The sequence below is a fragment of the Elephantulus edwardii genome, unplaced genomic scaffold (genome assembly GCF_000299155.1).
Source record: "Elephantulus edwardii isolate Elephantulus edwardi_28Jun2011 unplaced genomic scaffold, EleEdw1.0 scaffold00273, whole genome shotgun sequence".
Classification (NCBI taxonomy): Eukaryota; Metazoa; Chordata; class Mammalia; order Macroscelidea; family Macroscelididae; genus Elephantulus; species Elephantulus edwardii.
The window spans coordinates 1581910-1592230 of record NW_006400023.1 but is presented as its reverse complement, the minus strand read 5'-3'; the positions used below and the strand labels follow the sequence as shown (position 1 = coordinate 1592230).

At 42.4% G+C, this 10321-nt stretch overlaps 1 protein-coding gene across 1 annotated transcript in view; it reads left to right on the top strand.

The window, feature by feature from the left end:
- Positions 1 to 3630, top strand: part of SNX27 (sorting nexin family member 27) — a 134500-nt gene extending 130870 nt beyond the window's left edge. The window contains exons 9-12 of the mRNA XM_006900089.1: positions 1339 to 1488; positions 1824 to 1952; positions 2442 to 2501; positions 3503 to 3630. Of these exons, the coding sequence (XP_006900151.1) occupies positions 1339 to 1488; positions 1824 to 1952; positions 2442 to 2501; positions 3503 to 3550 (387 nt within the window). The 3' untranslated portion in view covers positions 3551 to 3630. The remainder of the gene's footprint in view (positions 1 to 1338; positions 1489 to 1823; positions 1953 to 2441; positions 2502 to 3502) is intronic.
- The last annotated feature ends 6691 nt before the right edge of the window (positions 3631 to 10321 follow it).

The following is a 10321-nucleotide window of genomic DNA, read 5'->3' as shown; positions in this document are numbered from 1 at the left end:
CTTGTTTTTCAATGCAGCATAGTATTCCATTGTGCGAATATACCACAGCTTCTCTAGCCATTCGTTTGTTGATGGGCACTTAGGTTGTTTGTTCAAATGCTTGTTAAAGAGACTCCTTTTGAATGGACAATTATGATATAAGACTACTGTTATAAAAAGCTAAAGAAATACTACATAATGGCACTGTTATAAAACAGGGTGACTAACATGGGGTTAGTGGAAAACTAAAAAAAAGAGGAGATAAATAATGTAGACTGCATTGAAACAGATGAGGGAAAGATCTACTTAAAGGAATATATGATTTGATATTATTTGCATGACAAAAGTCCAGAATAAGAGGTGCATAGCAAAGTGAACTGGGAGGCAGGGGAGGAAATTGTGCAACATTGAAAGTATTTTTCCCCCCCAAGAGAAAAGCTAACTGGGGTGGGGGTAGAGTGAACAAAGTGAAACAATGAATGAATGGAAATCCAAATTCTTTATAAACTTTCATTAAAATCTCAACTAGAATACAATTTTTAAAAAAAAACGTAAAGAAAGGTTTGTATACATGATGGAATCAATCTTGGAGTATTAACAGGAAAATGGAGATAAAGAACAGTAAAAATAAGTAGATAAGTTGGATGAAGGGAAAACCAAACATAAAGGTTTGATGAGACATTGTAATTTATATTAACTAATGGAAATGCCTTTGAATGATTTTATGAATTAAGATTTTTAAACCTTGAGTAAAGTTATTTTTTTTTCCCTTTTATAAAAGACACAAGGAGGCCCAAGGGGACAATAAGGTCCTGTGAAGGTTGGTTGGTGATAAAAAAAATACTGACCTAGAAATTAAACATTGATACTGACCGTGGTTCTGCTACCTATAACCTCAAGCTGTTCTTATAACATACTATCTTTTCAGGGCTCTTTAAGTATGTCATGGATCTGCGGTGTGAGTAGCACAGTCATGATCACTGAGATCACCGTAACTTCTTAGTAGAGGCCAGCGTCTTCCTAGAGCTGACGCTTCCTTTTCCTTAAAGATTAGCCTAGACTAGGTTAACATCCCATACAGTGAAAAGTAGAGGGCCAGACTAAGTGCATCATGAAATCCTTTCAACTGAAGGATTCTTGGTTAAATGTGTATCTTTTTTTTCCCCCAAGAAGTAGGAAGTAGGGAATTGAAAATTGGAAGTGGGATCGAGGATTGTCCTAACTAAATGTTAGACCAGGGCAAGGTTTCAGGTTGTTGAGTGAGACCTTTCTGTTTTTCTTTATTTTGTACCATCTCAGCAGTTCTTTTGTTGAGTATTAGTTCTATAGTAACACTGCTTCCCCTTCCTCTTTGTCTAGTACCTCAACATGCTAAGGACTTGTGAGGGCTACAATGAGATCATCTTCCCCCACTGTGCCTGCGATTCCCGGAGAAAGGGGCACGTCATCACAGCCATCAGTATCACGCACTTTAAACTGCACGCCTGCACTGAGGAGGGAGAGCTGGAGGTGAGAGGTCGGCAGGGGCGGGGAGGCTGGAGAGGATGCTGAGCACAGGGGACACTTAGGTACTTGCTCACTCATTTGGTTTTAGTACCTTCTTAAGCGGAAATGAATGGAAAACTGTGTTTGGATTAGGGCAGGAGAATAGGTGCAGAAATCACACTGATACGCTCCTTCATTGGCTACTTTCACTGACCAGTAGTCTTCTGTCACACACCTGTCCCTGAAATGAGGCCAGCATCTTCTCCATTTCTTTTTTGCTGTTTGGCTCAGAACCACCATATGTAAGCACGTGAGCACTCCCACTCTCCCACCTGACACTCTTGCTCTCTGTTCTGCAGAACCAGGTAATAGCATTTGAATGGGATGAGATGCAGCGATGGGATACGGATGAAGAAGGAATGGCCTTCTGTTTTGAATATGCACGAGGAGAAAAGAAGCCCCGATGGGTTAAAATCTTCACACCATATGTGAGTAGTAGAAGGAGAAGCTTGGTTGGGAAAAGTAGGTTGGACTTGACTTCTCTGTAAGGTAAATACATAAATGTAGAGAGACAGCAGCAAGTGAGCACAGTTGTCTTTTTTTAGGCCTTACTATGAAACAAAACAAAAAAACCCTCACCACTGTCAAATCTGTTCCAACCCATAGCAGCCCTCCATAAGCTTCCGAGCACCTAAATCTTATTGGGAAGAGATTGTCCCTCTTTCTCTTTAGGTGCCGCTGGAGATGCATGGCCTTAGTTGGCAACATGCTGTCAATTAGTATGGCAATTTCACATCCCATTTGTCTCAGAGCTACCACTAGAAGGAGCCAAAGACTAGTAGATGAGCCTACCCTTGCACTGCCAGTTTTGCGCAGACTGAGCAAGTTTGGAAGATGGGATGACTGAGGGCAGGACTAGGCCGCTTTGAGGGACCTGGTCTGGAGACATCAGTGAGTTGTCACTATTTCTCTTTCAGTTCAATTACATGCATGAGTGCTTTGAGAGGGTGTTCTGCGAGCTCAAGTGGAGAAAAGAGGTAATTCTAACAATTCCTTGGTTAACTTTTTCATCTTTTGTTGTTATTTAAGATGTTTTTGTTGTGTACTGTTGGGTAAGAACCTACCCCCAGCTAAACCTCCCGTGGGTTTTTAGAGGCAGTTTATTGCACAGAAGGAGACTGCCTATCCTTCTCCCTTCGAGCAGCTGGTGGAGTCAATGGCATGCAGAATAGCTCCTTACCACTAGACCACCAGAGCGCCCAATGTAAGATTTAATATTTAAGAGGCTAAATAACCTGAGACCCTCATGTCTAGGATATTAGTTAGGGTTGTCTTCCATGTGACCTGGGATCTTCTTCCCAGAGAGGTTGGTCTCTGGATAGTGAACACTGTTAGGTCAAAGAGACCTGCTTCTTCCCTTATCTGGAGGAGGATGGGTGTTGGCTACAGCCAATTCCATTTCTTATGGACCCTTCTGCCTGGTTTGTTTTTTTTGTTTTGTTTTGTTTTTTCCGTTATCAGTTGAATCACCCTCCAGAAAGGAAGCTGTCCTCCCGTTCTGACTGTAGGAGAGTCATGACTGTCTGTCTAGATTAATCACAATGTGTGTACATTAGCAGGTTTTTAGAAGTTACTGCTTTACCACTGTGCCGGTGCTGGAATAGAACTTGGGAGGCTCGAAAAATATTTGAGTTCAGAAGGTGAAGTTAGGAACATGAGAATTCATTCTCTTAATCCATTACCAAGAATAGTAGACGCTGGGATTCAGATCTGAGGTCTGCCCTGGCTTTTCTTCCTCTTTGAAATTGGGCAAATCAGCCTCCTGAATCTGTTTCTCATCTGTAGAACAATATTCTAGATCCCTTCCAGCTTTGAAAGGCTATAATTCTACATGGGAAGTTATATCAGGAAAGGAGCCAGACAGATTCAGTCATCCAGAAATATGTCCGTTTCTGTTTGTGGAGCTGCTTCCTGGTGGGAGAATGTGTGAATACCTAAACCTTCCCAATAACTCTTGTGCTTTTTTCCCCTTTTTCAGAACATTTTCCAGATGGCAAGGTCACAGCAGAGGGATATGGCCACCTAGCCTTTCCTAATTCTTTCCCTCCTTTTCACCCTCATCTTCATCCCCTTTGTCTCCCATATCAGACAGAGTAACCATTAACATAAAAGAAGAGGAAAAGGAAAAAGTCATTATATTCAAATGCCCTAAACTAAATATTAATAACCCCCTCTGAATTTCATGGCTCTGGAATTGAGCTGGTAGAGAACATCAGATTGGTCATCATCGCCAAGAGTCAACTGAGTTAAGACGGGAAAAGAAAGAAGCCCAACCAATTCGCCAAAGGTATCCTGTCCTTTCACCCGGGCCTCATACCAACAGACTCTCCTTGTACTATATTTTTAAAACTGGAACTATGAACTCCATCCATTTGCACTGTTCAGACATATATATGTATGTATGTAAAAAAGTATATATACACAATTAGCTGCACGTATATACATATATATATTTCTTTTTAAGTTTCATATTGATGGCAGTACCTTTTTTAGCTTGTGTTTTTACACACCTTTCACTAGGATTCATGACCTCTCTCTTGCTTTCTTTATTTTGAAACAAACTTAAAAAAGGAAAAAAAAAAACCACAAAATGACAAAAACAAAACAAAAAATTTACAGGGAAAATACCTCTCCTCATGAAGGACTTGAAAAGTTTACAACCTGCTTGGGTTTTTTCCCCCCTTTTTTGTATTGAGTGCAGATTCTGGCTTATGGGTTGCCATAGTATCTGAGGAGCAAGTATCGTAGTTTCTTTATTTTTCAAGAGGGTGCTGGGGAGGAAAAAGAGGTGTGTTGATAAAGGACGGCAAGGCCATAGATACACAGGGAGAGTCTGACGACTTGGCCTGTTGATTCGGAATCATTTTCCTGATTCCTCTCTCTAACTCGAGGCTTTCGAGCCATATGCTACATCTCTTTTCTGTTTCCCTAGAACTCCTTATATGCAGTCTCTGGCCCAGAGTGGAGGTGAGGATGGGCCTTGGAGATTGATGCCATAGAAACCTGAGACTTATTTTCTGCCTCTTCTAACGTAGGGATAGTACTATGGACCAGAGTTTAAGCTGATACCTTTAGGCACAAAGGTTGGACTTACATAGAGGAAAGGAAGGAAGCAGTGCCCCATGTACATGAACTTTTCCCTACTCTCTTCCTGACCAATTACTAGTCCTAACTGTTACGTTCTCTTTGACTTCCTTAAGCAACAGTTGTGGGGGGAGGGGCTTGACAATATCTCCAAGACCTTGGGGGGAACCCCGACCAGCTGAAGACCCAGGAAGGAGCAGTAACATACCGTTTCTTTGAGTTGGACTTCAGCTCTTCCTTAAGAGGAGATTAAAGGAAGACTTTTTTTTTTCACTCCACCAAAGAACTCCTTTCCAGCCTTGCAGACCTATATGCTGTTATCCCAGGGTCAGGGCCAGGGTGGACTGGGGTGGAACATTGTCATCCCCAGGCTCTGCCGTGCATTGGGATCACAAAGTCAGGCTCACATGCAACTGCAGCATATCTTTGGGCCGCCTTTTCTTTTTCCTTTCTCCATCTTCCAAACCAAAACCTCCGTGAGGGGGCATCTTTTGCTTTGTCTTAACTGCGAGGCAGACATAGCTGGTTGCAGTCACCTCCACTGATTAGTGTTGGGGTGGGTTGAAGTTTCTATTCCTACCTTGTTTTTGCAGATCATCGTGAGGTCACCTTTCTTCCTCTCTCTGTTATCCTGGTAGTCACTTGCCCTCAGGAGTGTGCAGAGTCCATGATATCCTGTCCTTCCTTTCTCCAAACCCTGGTGGAGTCATAGAATACAAACCTAAAAACCTTTAAAGTCATGATATGATGGCTTTGACACAGGATTAACACTTTTTTGACCTAAACAAATTTGATACTGAGCCAAAGGACCCTGGAAAAATAGATTCGTTGACTTCATACACCTAAATAGTGAAAAGAGGCTGTGGCACTGACTTTGTTCAAACCACAGAAACAGCTGCAATTCTTCCTCATTCCCCCCTAATGGGAAAGGAATAAGCAAATCTATGTCTGTGCCACAGCCCAGATGCTGGCCTCCAGAAATGAAATATTGGGGAGACCCTTAGGATTTGGAGGCCCCTTAAAGTGGCTGGATGCTGCTGTGTTGCTTTTCTGCCCTAGTTTTTCCTTGGTGCTTTGGAGATTGGGTGAGGGGCCCCATAAGTAGTTGACCTATTGGCAGACTCAGTTCATTAACAGCCCTACTTGAGGCTGTACCACTAACAAAGCACCCAGCTGCAGCAAGGAGGTGGGAGGAAGGAGGCACCCAAGACAGCACCTCTCCCTTCTACCCCCAGCAGGCAGCCCATGACAGAGGCGACGGTCACTGTGGCTCTGGAGTCCACAGGACCAAGCCCTTCTTTGCATGAAGCCGTGTTAGATGTAACTGTCCCTTACCCCTTACTCTGCACTCCTTTCTCTAATCCCTTCTGCTTTTCTTAGTCCTGGGTTCTGCCCAAGGAGGCTTCCAGTCAGTCTTCTTTTGTAGTTTGTCTCTGGGGAAGGGGGAGACTCTCCTTTTTCTCCCTCTACTCCCACCCCAGTCAGAGTCTTCCTGGCTCCCTTTGTCCTCCCCACACTCAGTTTCTGTCCTCTGGAGCAAAAGCTCAGAGCTTGATAGAGATCAAGAGAAAGATGCAGGCCCTGAGGAACCTTCGTTGAGCCATGCTTCCAGCTCTCTGCTCTTAATCCTTTATTCTAGTCTCCATTTTTCTGCCCTCCCCTTGGCTGAGGCTTAATAAGCTCAGTACAGGTACAGGTAGCGCCTGCTTAGGGCGGCTCCTGGGCCTGGACAGAGTTCTCAGGGAGGAATTCGATAAATGCTCCAAAAGCCCCATGCCTGGCTATCTAGTTTCATCCTTTAGTTACCCATCTCAGGCCAGTAGCCTTGGGTTATCCCCTTTTACAGCTCTAAACCCAGTGCTTGGAGCAGAAAAATAGGGCACTGACTGACAGGAGGTGATAACCTCCCTCTCTCATCTCAGAATTTGCCAACTTTGGGGCTGGCTCCTAGAAAGCATAATTCTTAAAGGGGACTGCATCCTAGGGCTTAAGGTCTCCAGACTTGGAGGGGCTATTGTGCCCTTCCTTCTTCCCATTTATACTGTCTGGCTGGACTGACTCAGCAGTAAAACCATTTCATCTGTTGAACCCCAACACGTTGCTAAGTTCCTTCACCAGCTTCAAATATCACATTAACTTCTTTTGGATAGAGGTTGATGTGATGGAATTCTCAGAGAGAGAGAATAGAGGGGATATGTGTGCTGCTTCAGCTCACCATCTTCTAGTCGCATCTCCTATCTTTCCCCTCCCCTGAACCTGAGCATGGCATGCCAGGCCTCATTCCTACTGGGACAGCATCAGCTCCCTCCTCAGCAATAATTGGGTGTATGGGAACTTGGGGCTCTGGGGAGGAACAGGATTGAGGGGAGTGAAATGAGACGGGGGCACTTGACCAACTGCTAAATTTGAACACCAGTTTTCTACCATGTCCCCTCTTTTAAGCCAGTGAGCTGGGCTTCAGTTCCCCCCCGGGCCATGCACACTTTTAATTTATTTGAGAGAAACTCTAATTGTATTTTCACTGCAGTATCTTGTATTTTTTATTTGTGATTTAAGAAATGTGAAGAGAAATACATGGACACATAATGCTAACAGTGTTTCTTTCATTCCTTGTTCTAGAGCTAACCACTCTAAAATTGTTTGGTAATGTCACTTAGTGTAATTAATTGTAACATATTCTTTTAAATAAATTGATTTATTGATGAAACTATTCTTTGGTTTTTTAGACTACATATCCTTTGGGTTGTGTGGGAAGAAGTGAAAGGGACCTTTGAGATTTGAGTTAGAATGAATGGTCAGTCTGAAAATGAGAAGAAGCCTCAAGCCACCTCTTCCTCATGACTAGAGATGCAGGGACAGAGAAAGGGGACCAGTGGGGAAAATGATAAGCCAGGGACATCCCTGGTCTAGTTTTGATCTTAATGACTCTCCTGAAAATTCCTTCTGCCCTCCCCCACAGTAGATCTCAGCATTTCCTCTCTGCAATCCTGCACAAAACCCACCTGAGTGCTCACAAGATTCCTTTCAGTCAGCACAGTGAACAGGTATCCTGGCAGAGCGCTAGGACAGAGTTTAGCATGTACTTTCGCATTTTTTAAATAATTCGCTTCTCTCTAGGATATGAACTGAAAAGTGCAAATTACCCCTGCAAATACTCAGCACAAACTAAATGCTGTGAATGATTGTAGTCCTCCTGTCCATCCTCATAGTCTCCACCCTCCTGAGGCAAGGGCTGTCCTACGTGCCCTTTGTTTTCACAGGGAGTCTCCATGTTATGACCTAATTACCTTTTATGAGCGTCTATCTAGTCCTCTGTGCATTAGCTCATAGACAGTCTGCTCTGAAAACCTCAGTAATTGAGTAGGCTGGACATTTTTATTATTTTTGTAAGTCTCTATTTGTGAGTGTATTTCTTATTTTTTTTTAAAAAATTCTTTTATACTGGTTTACATACATAGTTCATAAAATTCATATACATTTTCACACCAGACTTTTCCTTTACCAATCGAATGTTTCTTCTTTTAATTATTATTTTTCTCACTCATATACATTGTATTTCATGCATATACATTGTGTTTTATACAATCTTTCATTTATATTTTTGTCCTCTAGTTTTTATTATTTTTATAACCCCTGACGGTGTGCTTTTCCTTAATGATGAGTAAGGACAGTATGACATTTGTTTAATAATAGATTTAGGGAATGTCTGTGTCTCATTCACCCAGCGATCAGCTTAGAATATTTGGGATTTAATAAATAATAGTGTCCAAATGAGGCATTTTTTTTTCTTAAAAAGATTCCATGAAGAAGCAGGAAATGGAATTCCAGAATTGGAAGGTTCAGAAGTTGCATATTTCTTGAATATCTACTATGTTCATGTCATTGTATTAGAAGCCACAACAGATATAAAAGCAAAGGAAGTGACAATCTGCTGGCTCTAAGCTTCAGAGGAAACGAGAACTTTATAAATGCCATACTCTACAGACACAACATGTTTAAGTGCCCTGAGAACCTTAAAAGGAGGGAAAAGATCACAGGATGAATAGGATTTCAACAAGAAGACATTCAAGTAGCTTTAGTTGGGCTCCTTATGTACCAGATTCTGTATTCATTGGGAATGAAAAGACACAGAAAAAGAAAAGGATCAAACCTGTCCAGAGAAAAGGATATTTGTAGAAGTAGAGTGCAGTTCTGCTCTCTCCTACAGGGTTGCTATGGGGTGGGATCCACTCAGTGGCAATAGGTTTGGGTGGCTTTTGGCTTAAGGTCTGTGTAGAAGTGAGGTAAGACTTTGGAGAACCGCAAGTGCTAGAGTGAGCTACTTCCATGAAAACATGAAGGACTAGAGAGATTTGTAGGTATTCTTTTTTCAATCAGCTGTAGTTTACAACAGTAGTCAAGAAATCAAAGATGTGTTGTATTAGGGAAATCTGTTGTCGAGAACGTCTCCAAATTGTTCAAGAACAAAGATGTCAATTTAAAGGCTGAAGTGTGTCTGATCTAAGCCATGGTCTTCATTTGCTTTGTATGAATCTGAAAATTAGACATTGAGTAAGGATGAGAGAAGAATCATCAATGCCTCTGAGTTGTTGTGTTGAAGAAGAGTGCTGAATATCTCAAGGACTGCCAGAACAAGGCTGCCTGGACGAAGTGCAGCCAGCTTAGAGGAGAAGATGGCAAAATTTGGTCTCACTTGCACATACTGTTAAGAAGGGAAAAGACATCATGCTGGGAAAGTGGAGGATCAAAGAGGAAAACTGTCAACAAGATGGGTCACCACAGTGACTTACATTGGCCTAGAGATTGTGAGAGTAGCACAGGGTAGGGCAGAGCTCAGCTCTGTTGTCTGAAGGTCACCCTGAGTCACAGCCAACCTGATGACACCTAACAACAGTTCTTTTAGATTGCTATTTCAGAATACAGACAGAAAGATCAATTGGGAGACAGTACTGTGGCTATTCAGTAAATGGAGGGGAGAACGAGATGAGGAAAACTACGGCAGTAAAGGGTTTCGTGATTTTATAATATTGAATTTAAAGAAGTAAAAAATTACTCCTGCGGTTAATGTCTGAGTGGCTGGAAGAAAAATATTTAAGAGTTGAAACTTTGCAGGGGTTGGGGATAATTTTAGCTTTGTATCTATTAATATTTAGGCATGGATGGGGAAATACAGATATGAATATCTAGCAATCATTTTCTGATTATTTATTGAGTACCGTACAGTGTTCTGGGCATTGTTGAGGGGAATGATGATACAGTAGTGAATAAGACAAAGTAGGTATCCAATAGCTATTAATTCATTTTTAAAAATAACCGGCTCCTGCCGTAGAAGGAGGGGCCATCTCCTCCTGTACCAGTCAGATCCAATTTGACGGTACACACACACATGGAAAACAATAAAATTTAAAAAAAAATAATAATAACCGGCTCGTGTGGAGAACAGATTGCAGGCAAACAGCAGGGGAAGCCTGGGGACAGGTGGGCCTCTGGTGGGGGTGGCGACCTGGACAGTGTTGAGTTCCATGGAGATGGAGAGATGTTGGCAGGTCTGGGAGATACTGTAGAGCTCGAGCCGGCAGGGCTTTGTATCAAGGTTTTGACTGCCCTGGGTTGTTGTTGTTGTTATTGTTGTTAGGTGCCCTCGAGTCGTTTGCGACTCATAGCGACCCTATGTACAACAGCCCTAAACCCTGCTCTATCCTGTGCCAATTGC